Source organism: Gallus gallus, chromosome 14 (genome assembly GCF_016699485.2).
Source record: "Gallus gallus isolate bGalGal1 chromosome 14, bGalGal1.mat.broiler.GRCg7b, whole genome shotgun sequence".
NCBI lineage: Eukaryota > Metazoa > Chordata > Aves > Galliformes > Phasianidae > Gallus > Gallus gallus.
The window spans coordinates 8,346,364-8,362,474 of NC_052545.1; the positions used below are offsets into that span (position 1 = coordinate 8,346,364).

General features: G+C 37.8%; 1 protein-coding gene across 2 annotated transcripts in view; it reads right to left on the reverse strand.

Moving 5' to 3' along the window:
- The window catches only part of SMG1 (SMG1, nonsense mediated mRNA decay associated PI3K related kinase), a 60,353-nt gene that overhangs the window by 5,293 nt on the left and 38,949 nt on the right, over window positions 1–16,111 (reverse strand). For both annotated transcript variants that reach the window (XM_015294535.4, XM_414907.8), the window contains 22 exons: window positions 15,743–15,960; window positions 15,418–15,572; window positions 14,305–14,527; window positions 13,201–13,447; window positions 12,420–12,649; window positions 11,600–11,848; window positions 11,064–11,202; window positions 10,867–10,976; window positions 9,698–9,916; window positions 9,143–9,333; window positions 8,371–8,543; window positions 7,712–7,991; window positions 6,738–7,010; window positions 6,376–6,610; window positions 5,410–5,636; window positions 4,067–4,217; window positions 3,787–3,976; window positions 3,089–3,558; window positions 2,012–2,149; window positions 1,302–1,454; window positions 787–966; window positions 344–571 (listed from right to left, as the gene is read on the reverse strand). In XM_015294535.4, coding sequence (XP_015150021.1) covers window positions 344–571; window positions 787–966; window positions 1,302–1,454; window positions 2,012–2,149; window positions 3,089–3,558; window positions 3,787–3,976; window positions 4,067–4,217; window positions 5,410–5,636; window positions 6,376–6,610; window positions 6,738–7,010; window positions 7,712–7,991; window positions 8,371–8,543; window positions 9,143–9,333; window positions 9,698–9,916; window positions 10,867–10,976; window positions 11,064–11,202; window positions 11,600–11,848; window positions 12,420–12,649; window positions 13,201–13,447; window positions 14,305–14,527; window positions 15,418–15,572; window positions 15,743–15,960 — 4,679 coding nt within the window. The remainder of the gene's footprint in view (window positions 1–343; window positions 572–786; window positions 967–1,301; window positions 1,455–2,011; window positions 2,150–3,088; window positions 3,559–3,786; window positions 3,977–4,066; window positions 4,218–5,409; window positions 5,637–6,375; window positions 6,611–6,737; window positions 7,011–7,711; window positions 7,992–8,370; window positions 8,544–9,142; window positions 9,334–9,697; window positions 9,917–10,866; window positions 10,977–11,063; window positions 11,203–11,599; window positions 11,849–12,419; window positions 12,650–13,200; window positions 13,448–14,304; window positions 14,528–15,417; window positions 15,573–15,742; window positions 15,961–16,111) is intronic.

A 16,111-nucleotide genomic window follows, 5' to 3' on the forward strand; every position in this document is an offset into this window, starting at 1 on the left:
TGACTATAAGTAAAGATCGCTTTCAGAAGTTATATTTCAAGAAAATAAATTTGAATGATTAAATGCTTTAACGATGAAAAGCCAGGAAGATTTTTAACAGTACATAAAGAAAACCTTTAAACTGTCAAATGAGGGGCTTAATTTAATCAGAACTTGATTAACCTAACTCTAGAAGTTACATCATTTGCTTAATCTCTAGAAATTCAAGTCCTGGACTCCATATGTATGAATACATTTCATTTTTCCTATATACTTTAAAACCCACATCATTACAAGCATTGTTTTTCTTTACCTAATACCAACATGGTTTTGAGCAGTGAGTTTAATAACATCTCAGCCATACCTTTGCCATAGCCTTCAGTAGATGCTTGACATCTCCAAGTTGTCTATTATGACCTGTGAGCACAGTTTTAATATTATCCACCAGATTTTGAATAGTTTCACAAACTGTTTCTATTTGCTGTTCTCTTTCTGCCTGTACAGTTCTCTGTGTAGTAATTTCCTGTGTCAACTGCTTGTGGGCTGAGTGAAGCCACTCAGAGCTGCCAATAGGATGTTCAAGACCAGTGCCCTAAAAATCAACAGAAAAAAAGTTCTGTAGCTCTACATAGAGACAAAATTCAACTACAGCATCAGTGCTATTGTCAAGTGTGTAGCAGCTAATGGAATGAACTCTATACAATTCATCAGGAGGTACATATAACATTATTTAGAAGGAAGAAAAACTGCAAACTCTGATTATGGCAAGTTAGTAACGCCCAATATTTTGCTTTGGCCTTCACTCACCACTCTCTGCAGCAGACGAAGCTCCAATTCAGACACTGAGCTGTTGAACTGTGATGCAAATGAACACATTTGTTGACAGCGTTTGAGAAGTTCAAATAATGCAGCATCAAGATTTAAGGCTTCTGCTGTTCTAGTACGTAAACTTTCAAAGTGGATGATATTACTGCACAGGAAAGTAACCTGAAAATCAAAGCAAGAGTGAGAAAGAAGACATTCCAGTTAAACTGCATATTATACAAACTGCATTTGTTCCACACACTTGAGAGAGAATTTTAAATACAGCAGTAAGCCACTCTGCTACATTAATAGTATAATTTCAGGGCAATCCAGCCCTGTGGCAACTCTCCCTTAGATGATTCCTACTTATTGCTTTTAAAGTGGGATTCCCAGAAGTATGTGGTTATCTACGCCTGCTCTTCAGAAACTGAGCAGGAAAAAAATCTACATAAATCCATTATCTCAAGTCAGAAATAAAGAGTGAAACACTTATCAATTAAATCCTACATGTATAGTACCTGACTTGCTCTTTGACTTTCTTTCAGGACAAGGCTTCTTCTTTCAGCAATAGTGGCATCGAAATCTTGCAAGACTGGTGCCAGTGCAGGATTAGCTCCTCCTGCCCATTTCAAACGCTGTTCAATGCTTGCTTCAAGTGCTGCTAGTTTCTCCTGCATTGGGGGAGAAGGAAAAATACCTAGATCAATATGTATCACATTAAACCTATAGCTTAGAAGAAATTATGCATCTGTAACACATGCAGACACATTTGTAAGTGCATATATATGAAATAATGTGGTATTCATTAATGACAAATATTATGCTTTTAAAGGTTTCTTTTCAATACACAACACAACTGGATTTGATTGTTACAGAAGCTAAGTAATCTGCCTGGAAGCAAATAAGTCATGTTTCTCCACTAAAAATGAGAAGAAAATCCCAGTAGTCCTGCATTCAACTTCAGGATACAAACTTCAGTATCTTTATGACTAAAAACAAAATTACAATTCAACAAGCTGAAGGGTACTTATTTTAAACAAACACCTTATACTACTGATACCCCAAAGTCTAAAAAGCTGAGGCAAGCTACAGCACACAGAAACCTTAACACAGAATAAAGAGATAAAATTTTGAGAGCAAAAGATAATCCGGAGGTACAGGTAATCTTGCAGCAGGTAGAGTCAGATTGCAATATGCTGCTCAACAACCTCCTCAGAAACAGTAATACCTGAACTGTTGCAATTGAAGCTTCAATCTGGCTGAGCGTATGAAGTTTCTTCTTCATGTTGGCTAAAATTGCTGAACGAGGTGGAGGAGTAACAGAAATGGCTTGTGGGCGACTGATAAGGAGATCTTCATGCTGCCACTTTAAGAGAAAAGACAAACACATGATCGTCAACAACTCATCACAATATACTTTGCTTCCTAAACAGCAATTCTAGCACTTTGTTGCACCTTATAACTAATGGTTAAAAAGGGTGATAGCAGCACATTCAGAAGTTGAAAACATTACTGAGTACTAAAAATTGCAAGTAGTTGTAACCTACACTTTGTTGGCTTGGAACTTGTTAGTGTTGATCAGTCACTAATTTACTAGAAATCATGTATTCACATTTCCTTGATCTAAAGGAAAAGCCCATCAATATCTGGAAATAATCCACTTACGATGCATGAAAAACAGACAATTTTGTTTCCAGTCTATAAAATAGTTTAGTAACTGACTTGGCATAGCTCCTGACCATAACCTACAAAATAGTGTAAAATAAACATTACTGATACTACAGTACAGTAGATGTGAAGTTCCAGCTCCAGGACAGCATTGCCACTAAACAACATTTTCAGGATCAGCGCTGCTATATTTTTCCATGAGAAAAATATAAAAATTAAAAAAAAAAAAAATTAAAATATAATTAAAAGGAGAACAAGGAGATATTTAACACATTACAACTTAGAGGGAAAGTTACAGGATAACACTCAGCAATGCATACCCTCCGTTATAAGCAAGCTCCTTTAGAATTATTCCTTAACGGAGTATGAAATCCAATTAATAACTTATTTCCTTCTAATAGATTACTTGATGGTTACCAACAAAAACTGTATATTTGCTCTAAAAAGAACTTACCCTGTCAAGTTTGCATTTTACAAGGCAAGTAGTTTTCAATAAGACATAAATACATGATAAAGTACACTAAAATACCCTAAAGCTCACTCAATAAACAATAGATTTCCTGTAGTGCTTAGACACAGTAGCTAAAGCTCATTTTCCACAGGCACAATTTGGAAGAAACATGCAGCGTGGTCTTACTTGGAACATGGCAATATGCAGCTGCACTCTCTGAAGACTGGTCTTGCAAGAAGAAATACTGGTTTCGAGTCTGCGCACCAGATCATGCTTCTTCCACGCTGTATCATACGAGCTAGCTAGCACTGTTGCCCTGTTCATGACCAGCTGTGAGAACTTGCCAATCTGGATATTGTGCTCCACAGCTTTCTTGCACAGGTCATCCACAGAAACTTTGCTTTCTGCTCCAAAGTCTTTGGCTTCTACCTGAGCTATGATATCCACGCCCAAAGCGCTGATGAAACTGCACAAAGTCAGTCCTAAAGCCTGATTTGGAAGGCCAATTAAAAGCTGCCTCACAAAGTCAGCGGTAAAAGCCTTGATAGGTTTGGCCATTTGGTCTTCACTGAAGCAAGAGTTTCTGTAAAGGGCTTTCACATTGACAATCTGAACAGGTCCGTTTACTGCATTCTGGTCATCAAGTGAACTTATTCCTTAGAAAAAAAAAGAAACACCTTTGTTATAAACTTGTGATGCATCTAGAAAAAAATATTATCAGACTTACAAAAACAGGAAGATTATGGGAATTTACTTAAAACTTTTGATTACTTACTGTATTGGAAAGGTGAGTTAAAACAATAGTGACTATCCTTCTCCATTCTCAAAGTAATGGGATGAGCAGTGGACCAAGTGACACTGAGTATTTAATAACATTCATTTACCTGACAATGTTTTAGAAAAGGTACCACAGAGTCTGAAAAATTCTTTAATTGTTTGCAGTCTCTTCAAAAAGAAGATTTCCTCCAGAACTTGGCGATTATTGTCATCATCAAAGAAGTTAACTTGAGTGCTGCGGGCTTCCCTAATGATGTCGATCTTACGCCAAGCAACAGGGACTTCCATCTTGTTTAGCTGAGCAACATAAAGGAAATAATTTGTTTTGTTTTATAGAACTGCCACGTGCTGAGCTCAAAGAGTACTTTGAGAAGAACAAATCCATACCTTTTCAATCAATAAACCAAACGCAGTTTCCACCTGAGCAAACATTCCATCAAAGGCTACCAAAAGCATCTGACCAGCTGACATTTTGGGAGTTTCATCCACAGAACCATTCCTTGGCTGAATCAGCTCGCCATACTGAGCATGAAGTACTCTTAAATAAACAAAGTACATGTTTTTACTTATAGTCTACAGAAATTAAACAGGAATAGGATTTTCTTAAACTGATTGCTCCTACAGCTACAGAAGATTGGAACTAAGGTGAATTTTCCACAGGTTCCTTCCCCTCCCCCTCTCTATATGATTCTATATATGAGTTCTACTGCTAGACTCATAAGAACAGTGAAGGATATTGAGTAAGACAGGGTTGTATTAAAGAACCGTTAGGGAATACAGGTAGGGAATACAGACTGTACTTGCTATGAGCATGGCAAAAAAAACTGCTATGAATATTAAGTGATGCAAATATCACCATTCCTTCTTTGGAAGCAAGTACTCCTTTTTACAATACACACATATATAACTGACTTAAATGCATACGTGTGGGCTAAAAAAGTGGGAGATGAGGTCTCAGGTTATGGCTGGGATGGTTTAACAGCTTGCTGTTCCTGAAAGGACGGTCTTATTCTCTCCCTTCCTTCTATCACTTTTGATTCTCAACTGACAAGCTGAGCAGGCTTGCCAATGGGTAAACCAGGAAGAAAATTAACTTAAGAAAAATACTTCATTATACAGCTGATGGAGTCACTGGAATTCAGCAAGACCACTCTTTCATTCAGCAGGAAGCTTTTGAGAATTAGCTCAGTTATCCTGCAAGCACTTCCTCAGAAAGGTATTGCCCCATGTTATAAGACACACAGATTCTCTTGTTATGCTGGTTTTTGTTTTTAAATCAAGTCACTGATTCATTATGCAAAAGCTGCTCACCAAAGTTCCTGATGAGAGGCACATCATAGTTACAAGCTCTCCTTTCCACAGGTTCCTTCCACAAAATAATGGGCCAGTTGCTATTCATACTACCCTTTAAAAACTTCAACCAAAATTCCCACTATATACTATAAGAAAAGTTAACTACCAAACAACTCAAATGTCTGTTCTAAGCAGATGTAAATATTTCCATTACCATAGCTCTGCATTTGTTTCACTGTAAAAATCTATGCATGTATGTGCACAAATGTATACATGCAAACCCAGAGATGAAACACACATGCTTTGGACGCTGTACTCTGCTGAAGGGTATTCTGGAGCACAAAAAGTCCATACTTTGAATACTCAAATTTAGAAAATCTAGTAAGATTCTGCAATCTTCGTTCTCTTTCTCATACCTAAAAGAAAAAGTGATTTACCTTGCAACATCAATGTAATGAGTGTGTGTTTCTTCCTCTAGTCCCATAGCTGCATTTCTTAAGTAGGCCTGAAGAGATTCAACCAATGTTTGCAAAGAAACTCCATCAGTTGTTTGTTCAATAAGGTTATCTAATTCATGGAGCATACTTTCTAAAGTGTATTCTCCTTTCATTAAGCACCGAAGTGCTTCAGGGAAAATAATCTGCCGGAAGTTGGAATTCAGTTCCTGCAAGAAAGGGAAAAAAAGGGAAAAGAGAAATACGTTTGCCAGATTGTCATTTGTATTTACTTATTTATTGCCACAGAAATCAATGCAGGTAAGAAAAAAATAGTACCTTCTGTGACATAAAGTGGGAGACCTAAATGCAGCTACAGAATGGACTTAACCAGTGCTCTTGGTCTCCAAAATGAGACAAGACGCACCAAAACAATTATTTTGACTGCTTAATGAGTGACACACCTTACCCAAGAGCTCAACAAGGAGCTCTCAGATACAACAAAAGTCTGGGTGAAAAATAGTCATTAAATCTTATTCTCTCCTTCCCAATCTTGGAGTTTGGAGTCTGTAAAACAGCTTTTCAGAATTTGTTGCAAGCTACCTGTCTCAGGTGAAAATAAGCGAGGCTTAGCAGAACGACAGAACAGAAATAACACAGGTTAAACAACATGAAAGCTGTTCTGAACCTCCATCAGAGTAAAAGAAATCGGCTTCATGTCTTGCTTTCATTGTCTCCAAATCTGCTACTAACTTCTTCCTCCTGATTCCTTGACAGGATGGTTGTTTTTTGTTTGCTGGTCAACTCAGAAAAGTAGAGAAAACCAAGACTAAATCTCTGCCTAAATAATCACAGTAGCATCATAAAAAACAACTTGCTGTTTTTCATCAAGAAGCTATTAAGAATGACTTAAATGAAGCCCAAGACGGTTGAAGATGAGTGAAGATTTAACATAAAGTTAAGTGTTACCTGTAGTGAGATGTATACTCCATTAGCTAAATGAACAGCTTCTGATGCTTCAATTGGGTTAGGAATATCTAAGTCCTGGGGTACAAGATGACACTGCTTCAGCAACTGCACAAGGCAAGTAACATTCCCACTCATGCTGCAGAGCTCCTCCAAAAACCATGCTCCATCTCTCGAAGTCAGATCAACCAGCTGCTCTCCAGCACTGGATGCTGCACCTTCCATCATCAGATTCCGCCTAGACGGATTACAACAGTTGGTTAGTCAACGTGCCTGCTATTGCATTCTCCACATAACTTCAAATATTCCCTTCATGTGTTCTCCAACAGGAATGCATACAAGAAGATTTATAGGAGGTATCTCACCTCGTCAGCGTACAAAGGGCAGAGATGATGACACTTGCTAAGCTCAGTGAGCCCTCCTCTCCATTTTCATGAAGGAAAACTTTTATGCAGCGTTCGATTTCTTTCAGCTGCTCTTCACAAACAGGTACAGTAACTGCTTCCTGCTTCAGACGCTCCACCTGCCTGATAAGTCTGCTATTTATATCTGCTGCATAGCGCTGGAGAGTCATTTCCGTCGCGGTTATGAACTGGCACACACTTGGAGGTGGCTGCGGAGCATACTGCATTTCATACCTGTAAAACAGAAGTACAATGACCAAAGTCTCCCTTCTGCAGCTCTAGCATGTTGCGCTCTGCTCCATAGGATGGAAAAATACTCCACACTTGAACAGTTCCTACATCACTTCACATCAAATCTGAAATACCACAGCAGTTGACAGCTATCAAAGTGACTCCTTCATAAAGCCACAGAATGCACCGTATTTCATAACTACATTTAAAGGACACAGGCCAAACAATAGTCCTCTAAAGGACAGAATGAAGAGAAGGTAAGGAACAGGAAAGAAAGAGGTTTCAGTGTAAACATTTGAATACAATCTAGAACCTGTAAGCCAAGTAACAGCCTCATTTTAGAGGAACAAGAAATTAAAAAAAACAATTGCTCGAAAATTTGGTTTAAGGGAAGAAAAAAAAACAATCTTCTGTTGAGCTATGTGATTTTTAAATACTAAATGTTTGTAAACTCCCTAGATGTCAGGGCCCTAATGCCACACATTGTTATTAGTTTGTTCTTTAAAAAAAAAAAAGTAACATTGTCCTGTAAACAGTCAACATATTAAACTCCAGAGAATTATTTTTAAAAGAATTACAACTTAATCTTATTTTGCTTTATAATTAGATTAATTAGAAAAATCATTTATTTTAATTAGAAAATTCAAATCCTGAAGTAGCTGAAAATTAAGTTTTTCAAACAACCCATTACTCTGCCAACTTACTTCCTAAAGATATCCTGACAGCGCTCTATTGTCATGTTGCAGATGAGTTCTTCCATCCAAGTTTTCCACTGCTCTATTCGGTGCTTCTGAAACACAGCTTTCGGATACTGAAGAGCCACTGTTGCATAGTTGTGCAGCTGTTCGAGGCAACCACGTAAAACAGATCTTCTCTGCTGGAGAAGAGCACCAACCTCCCCTTCTAATTGTTCACACTGACTGATGAGATGTGCCTGGCCTGCATTTTGCAGAAATGCTGTTGCTGGGACATAACTCGGAGGACCTTTTAAGACAGATAATTAAAAATTAAGTCTTACTTATCTCTGAAGCACACAAATATTGAGCATTAATGTGGTTTGGGGTTTTGTTTGTTTTATTTTTAGCTATAGTAAAGACGACACTGAGATCAAAATTACTAATATGAATTCTAAATGTTAGAGAACCTCATAGCAAGGGCAAGATGGAGAGGCTCCCTCAGGCAGCTTAGAAGAAAAGCTTTAAAGTGCTCTAAATTGCTCTTTAAAAAACCTCATTTTTTAAGATTTATTATATAGAGGATGCTGCTTTTAAGTTAGAAGATACTCATGAAGCCTCCTGGTATTCAACTCCAGTTATTTTCAAACAATTTTTTAAAAGTGTTTTAAAAACACACTATTTTATACCTAGGTCCATTTGTGTGCTAATTTCTTGAAGGAGACTTGCAAGTTGTGTTGCCTCTAAATTACTGAAAGCAGCTTGGTAGTGTGTTATCCACTGCTCAAATTCATTCAGCTTCACCTGGATCGCCTCCTGGACAGCTCTTTGTTGAGTCTGCAACTGTGTGTGCTCAGAATACCTGGATTAGTGAAGCCACAGAATCAAGTAAATACTACAAGAAAATAGTAGAAAAAATAGAGAATACAGAACTATATTGAACAATGCTGCACTATCTCACTGATCAGAAAATTAATATATTCTCACCAATCACATAAAACTTAAACACTGTTAAAAACCAAATTCCTACAAAATCATGACTGCAGGCACATGTGCATATATCCACGCAGTTTTCAAATCCTTTATCATTTTCAACCAAGCTTGTAAAATAACGTTAAGAATTAGGAACAGATTCAAAGATTTTTGTTCTATACACCAGTAGCTGCAGATTATTTGAAGGCTTTCAGCCTATTCTGTTTCATGCACTGAGGGTTAAACGTGAAACATGGAATAGTGCAGGTAATACTGATGGAGTATGAACCCTAAGACTTAAGATCATTCAGTAGGAAAATTGATTCAATATTTCTTCTACACAAGGAATGACCTTCTACTGTAAGAACAGCTTTTACTCTGCTATTAATTTCTCTCAAATACACATTTTTAACATTTAACTTTTAAGTACATACTAAACCACCAACTCTATTAATCAGATTCCTGTCAGAATTCCTGGCTCCTCTGTACCTGTGCTGAAGTGTGTGAGAGGGATGATCCACTCCTTCTGCACCTTCAAGAAATTCTATCTCCTCCAGTAGCTTTCCTTGCAATTTTTCTACATCTGTCAACTGTTCTTGCAGGTTGAGATATTCTTCTAAACTACTGTCCAACTTTGGAAGCACAGCCAACATTTCATCTCTGTTCTTAAACCAGTTAACCTATAACCAAGATACAGAATTTATAGGACAGGATTTAATTGAAACAGGCAAGAGAAAAGTGTTCATCTAGGATTATCTCTCCAATGCTACAGGCCTAAAGCGTCATGGACATTTAGATGATGCTATGACCCTATTTTTAAGGCCTCCAGCCTTAACTAGGACCAAGCATTAGAATATGTTTTAGAGCTAAGCACACAAAATAAACACTTTCAAGCTTTGCATAAACACCCACCTAAATACAAATGCCACTTAGCTAACCATTTCTAATAGACGACCACCTCCTCCACCACCCCCAAATGTGAAGAAATGACAAGTATACAAGCTACTTTGGTTATATAGTAGAAAACAACCAAAGTGAACTCACCTTTATCTCAGCCACTCTTGAAGAGAAGAGACTACGTGTAATATCTCTTTCCATTTCTCTTTTGCTTTGCTTGTTTTCAGCCTGCTGGCCGCCACCACCATACACAGCTCCTGCAAATCCTGCCTCACCCCCTGCTGTCCAGTCCACCAGAGGATCATAAACAAAAGCTTCAAGCAACGTCAGCAAAGTTTCTCTCCCACGCCGCATGATATGAAGGACCTGCATCATGCATTTTAAACCATCATTTGTGCCATCCTTGTATAAAAGCAATTTTGCATTTAAAATAGTGTTTGAGCAGCTACATAAATCCATCAATTATCCCCACACACCTCAAACACAGGAAGAACACCACAGGATATACAAACACAGCTACCTTGTACAAACATCACTAAGTGATGCATTCACCTAGTAATTAAAAAAAACCCAACAGGTTTGTGTGGAAGGCTAGAGTGCAAACTCCAGCAACGGATACTTGAGAAAGAAACCTCCATGTTCAGAGGTTTCACTTTTTTTAGTTAAAAAACAAACAAAACAATGACCTGTCACATTTGCAAAAGAAGAGTACTGAAGGAAAAGGGTAAGCAAAACATCATGAGTGTCTAATAGGAAATGACTGGCTACAGTCCTCATGAAGAGCCACCTCACCCAATTGGCATGGCCAAAAAAACAATCAAGTCATTGGGAATCATTTGCTTTGGGACACGCAAGCCCTTCTTCTGTGAAAACACCCCTAGGATAAAAAGCCCCAAAACATATTTGGTAAGATTTTGGATTACAGCTTAATAAAGTGTACCCTTTATGTGGGGGGAAAAAAATCACTGTTTTCTTAAAAATCCATCACAATTCTTACAGTAAGCACAAAGATTGGAAATTCACTAATAATTTCAGATATTCAGTAATTCACAGCTTACCTGAAAAAAATATAAAGAAGTGAAGAAACAGTCTAGTTTTCTGCATAGAAGAGGTTACTACATTGTTCAAATTTTGCCTTAACCAAATTACTTAGACTTGATAGCAGCATATATTTGGCTAAGCTATATATTACAGAAAGGTAAACCAACCTAAATCTAAAGACTTTTTAAATCAATAGCAGAATGCCTAATAGCAAGCATCCAAGACTTTATTGGGTAAGCAACAGCCCTCAGTTTTCTGCAAATTCCCAAACTTACCTGTTCACAAGAAAGCCTGAAAACCCCCTCTACTCCTGTCACTCCAAGTGCTGTTTCAATATTGTGTGTCATTCGGAATGGAACCTTCTCTGGTACCCTAAGGCTCTTCCCTTTAAGATAAAAATTTAAGTTGTTTCTTTTAATTGCCAAAAAAAGAAACCTTTCATTAGAATAACTTAAGGCATTTTTTAAATTACCTTTTTCAAAGCAAACATTATAATCTATGTGGACAACTTCTCCTGTAGTCATATCTATAAGAACATTATCCAGATGTCTGTCTCCAAGACCAATGATGTAGCCAACCATGGACATAACTGCAGTGGATCTTGCATAAGACTTTAAAGAGAGTTTCAGGAAAAAATTATTTGTGGGAATTCTCTGCCAACACATCGGACTGACTACCATCTTATAACATTATTTTTAAGCATAAAACAAATCAAAGCCACCTTACTCCAAGCTGTTTTCTATACAACAGCATCTTACGAGAGCTATCATTTCTTAGGCTGATAATCCTAGTTTAATAATGTAAAGATATCAGATATATATACATTTTTTATTCCAGATGGTACAACTACGTTATTTCCCACCAACATTTCCCATTCTGTGAAACTCTGGCAGTGCTAGCTCATCTAGCTGTAGAACTGCATTGCTTGATAACATCCCAAGCCTTTGCTGCCCCTCATCCCATTAGAAAAAAATCTTTCAAAGGCAAAATATGTTTGTTATAACTTACCTGTGTAACTCTCCACCATTCATCTGGTGTAGTACATGACGACCAGAGCTCCTTAGCTAGGAGATTTGGGGGAGTTGCTTCCATCAGTTCTTCTAGAACAGCTCTCATCACATTCAAGGGCCAGTCACGACGCGACACATCAAGACTAAGCCCAACTGCCTTTAAAGCAGGTCCAATTTTACTGTAGTACAGTTCACTAGGTCTAGGCACGATTCCAGGATTCTGAGGAGTCTGATAAGAATCCTGAGCCTAGAAGAGGTTAAAAATGCTGGTGTACAAATCACAACTTGCATTATCACAGGAAAGTTCCCCACATTCAGTCTAAATGAAAATAACATACAATCAACAACTCCTCAACAATGATTTTACAGTGTAGAGAATTGTTTTGAAGTTCAAAAGGTGAGAAAACCTAAAGAAAGTCAAAACTACCTATGTTTAGGCCTAACTTTACTCAGTAATTACTAAGGTCAGTTTTGAAAAGACCATGGTAAAGACTACATTGAAAATAGAAAAGGAGTAGAGAATGAGATGTGAAATCTAAGTTTAACTCTGTTTGTTTAAAAACAGTTCTCCTTGAATTATCAGGCCAGGAAAGTATACTTATATTAGTTACTGTAACAAATATAAATACATATATATACACACATGTATGTATATACACAACTTCATTGACATCTGGTAGAATCTCAAGAAATGCAAACGCACACATCGTTCATGATTGTGAACAAAAAAAAGTATATTTTAAATCTATGTTACCCAGAATTGCAAAGCAAATGAGCATAAAGGTTTCCTTTCTGAGTTGCCCCTACATTGTAGTTACCTTTTGTGCTTGTAAAGCAGCTTCCCGCTGTTGCCATCGTTTGTAAAGACCAAACAAAGGTGTAGCTCCATCCACCCACTGGATCAGGCCTGATCTTGTTCCCAGAGGTGTCACAGAGTAGTGCCGTGCATGAAACCTTGGTGTCTCTTGACGGTTAATGGTAGCAAACATTGTGTTCACAATTGATAGGAATTGCATGATTCTTTCATCTAGGTGCAAGTCCTCTAAACCTGTGTTAAATTAGTTTAGAATTCAGTTTCTAGATAATAAAATTCCATGCTAAAGCCCAAAAAGCATTTTCTGAAATCTCACTTCATTCCAGACTACGAACAGCTTTACAAATTATGCAGATTAAAGATCATTTGTTCAGCTTAAACCTTAATGTTCACTTAACATTTACCTATGAGAATCAGTTTATCACATCTCTCTGTTAGCAGTATACAAAACAGCAACTAACACATTGAACAGGTCTTTCCCTATTGAGGAAGACATGAAGTCTTAAAAGATCTCTTCTGAGATTCTTAGGCTTCTGGAAAACTGCATCCAGCTAATCCTGAAACTATACAAGATATTTGAAACTCCCTTGACTTATAGCTTTGGAAAACAAAAATCCTTAAACACATATAATGAGGTGGAATAAAGGGAGGAGAGTGAACAGATGAAACATTCTGTCCATACTATGCATGTAGAGTACAGTTGCAAACATGCATCCTCCCAGTTCCAGTATATTGGGTTTGCAACCAGAGATATTAACTTGTTTGAAAAAATTTCAATTTCTTACCTTTGAACAAGTATGGATAGTTCTTCCCATCTGAGCCCAGGAAAAGCAGCTTTTTAGGTTTGGTTTTGGTAGGCAGAATTGTGATGGTGCTGCCCACACTATGAATTGTGACAGTGTCTCTGGTGGATACTTCTCCAGGGAGCGCTATTTCAGTGTTCATCATGGCAGCCAACCAAGGACTGATTTCTTCAAGCCGTAAAAGATAACTAGCCCGTTTCTGTGCTCTCTGTTGCAAACTTAGCATAACCTATTGCAAGGAAATGTTTTGTTTAAGGTTGAGGTTCACTTTAAAAGCTAGCATTAAAAATTAAGCTTTAAAAATACTTAATGGTCCTCCTCCTCTAGAAAGCATAGAGATTTTCTACAATTGCTTTTCATCCTTGGCACCTTACTAACCTGTTTACAGTTTAGAATGAAGTTGACAAAATCCAAGAGGTACCCTTTATGAAGCAAATGAAGCCTGTCTGGTGATAAGCAACAAAACCACAACAAATCAAACTCCTCAAGAGGTTTGCTCCTGAATTTATAAATCTTTCAGGTATTGGCAAAGACAGCAACCTCCTCTTTACATACCTCCAATCCTACTTGCTCTGCAAAGCCGAAGGAACTCTGTAAAACTTAAGTTTGTCTATCAAGCTATTTAAAAAAAACAATAGGCTGCTTCTGGATATCCACATAGGCAACACACTTTGTTTCCCCCCCCCAGCACAAAAAACTAAGATAAGATCACATAATTGACAAAGTACCTTTGCAAAAGGATGAGCAATTGAAAGTTGCAGCGCAGAAGAGCTATCACTCAGGATAACCAGAGTATCAGCTTGCTAGCATTTCAAGCTACAAAGCTTAAACTCCATAGATTCAGAAAGACAATTTAAAAAACAGAAGCCCCCTGCCTCTAAGTAGATATTAAAATAACTCCTTTTGGTAGAAATGCAGTATGGCAGACAGTCAAGATACTAGTTAGAGACAAAAGTTACTGTGCTTCAGTGTGGAGCATGCCTATGGTGACTGGAGAGGAGACAAGTTCAGGACAATTTTGAAACATGAAGAGAAAAACAGAACAGACCAAAGAGTGAGACAACCACTAGTCTGTGCATACAGTACCTCTTTAAAGGGGAGCCAGCTGCTTCCAGGCTTAGCAGGATTCAAAGGATTCTTAAGTTTCTCTAGTGCATTTTCGATTGCACCGCCATAGTTATCCTGAAACCATTTCTCATGAGGAGTTTCTGTAGGAGCTGCAGTGATGCTCCGTACATGTTCCAAAGCAAATACAATGGGCTTCATTAGAGCTGTATGCTTCTCACGCATGATTGCTATCTTCTCCTCTCTATTAAAAAAAAAACTCTCAATACCATAAAAACAAGTAACCTCATAAGTACAGCATTAAAGCAGGCTGCAAACAAGACACAGAGAAATCACAAAACCAACACATCTCTACAACGAGGTCTTCAAGAGCAACTGTATTAAAATGAAATGCTCCTCTGAGTCATACTTCAAACTGAAGCATTTGTACTGGGGTTTTTCACCACTGGAGACCCAGCTTTCAGACGTCCAGGGAGTACAACACACCCTAAACTCATTTCCTTTATTACAAGAGCTCATTATTACCACTTCATGAGAGTGTACCACACTCTAAAGAGGGGAAAGAAGACTGCCCTATTCTCCCACTCTACTTCAGACTTGACTATAGAATTTAAGAGGTGTTTTTTAGCTTAGGCAAACATCCAGTGAAGGCTTTCTTCTTCCACAAATCCATTCACAGGAGAATCCAGATAAGAGAGAAAAAAAGTGTTTCTGAACACTGAAAGGCAAAAATGAAGGTTACAATGTTCTGTTTACTCCAACTATCCTTGTCTACGCTAAACTCCAGACAGATCTCATCCTTCCACATGCCTGTCTTCATCTCAGCTGAATTCTATGAAACACCATGGAAATGCAGAACTGTAAGTTCTCAAACTACAACTCAATACACACTGGGTCCTGACACATTATTACTGAGGAAATCCCAACACAGACTCAGAGATAGACTCTGTTGCTGCCTCTTATTACTTCAGAGAACTAGCTGTGGCATCAAAATACTTCTGAATAAGGCCACTAGCTTACAAAGAAGCAGCTAGGACAGTGTAAATTTAAGTGCAACATTTGATCATTTTGATGGCATGCCTCTCCAACAACCATCTTTTAGCAATTTCCACTTGATTTGGCCCAAAGACATACTTGCGTAGAGTGTTGTTGTTTTGGACCCTTTTGACTTCATCTTCCAGTTGCTGAATCCTTCTGAGGACATACATGTGCTGCTGCAGTAAAACGCCCAACCAAAGTTCATCCCACAGAACTGTAACTCTGCGCAGCTCAGCCACTAGCATCTGAACCTACATAAAATAAAGATTACATTACTTTTTAAAAGTAATAGTATTGAGACTTGTATTTGTACACAAATAGCATGACAAAGATGACAGCCTAACAAAGTTGCACCAAACTTTCAGCAGCCCTACAAACAAGGTAAATATTTTGCAGTTCAACATACATTTGAATTACTTACCTGCAATACCATTGTTGGATTTGCAGTTGAGAGTTTCTCCACAATTTTGCTGTAACAATCTTGCATCATTGCTTGATCTTCATTTAATCCAACTTTTGTGTCATCTTTAGTGCTTTCTTGAGAAGCTGGTGGACTCCCACCATCACATTCACCACCCAACAGTTCTTCTCCTTGAATATTACCTAGCAAAGTGGGAATCGCTGAAGGAAGCTTGTTCCCTAAATTTGAGAAAAGGAAAGTAAAAACAAAGGATGTTAAAATATCATCTATGTTGCTCTGGCCTTCAAAGTTGTGTTATTTGATACCCCATTTACAGTTAGAACCCCATGTAACATATACGTGGCCAATAACGAATGACAAAATTCAGAA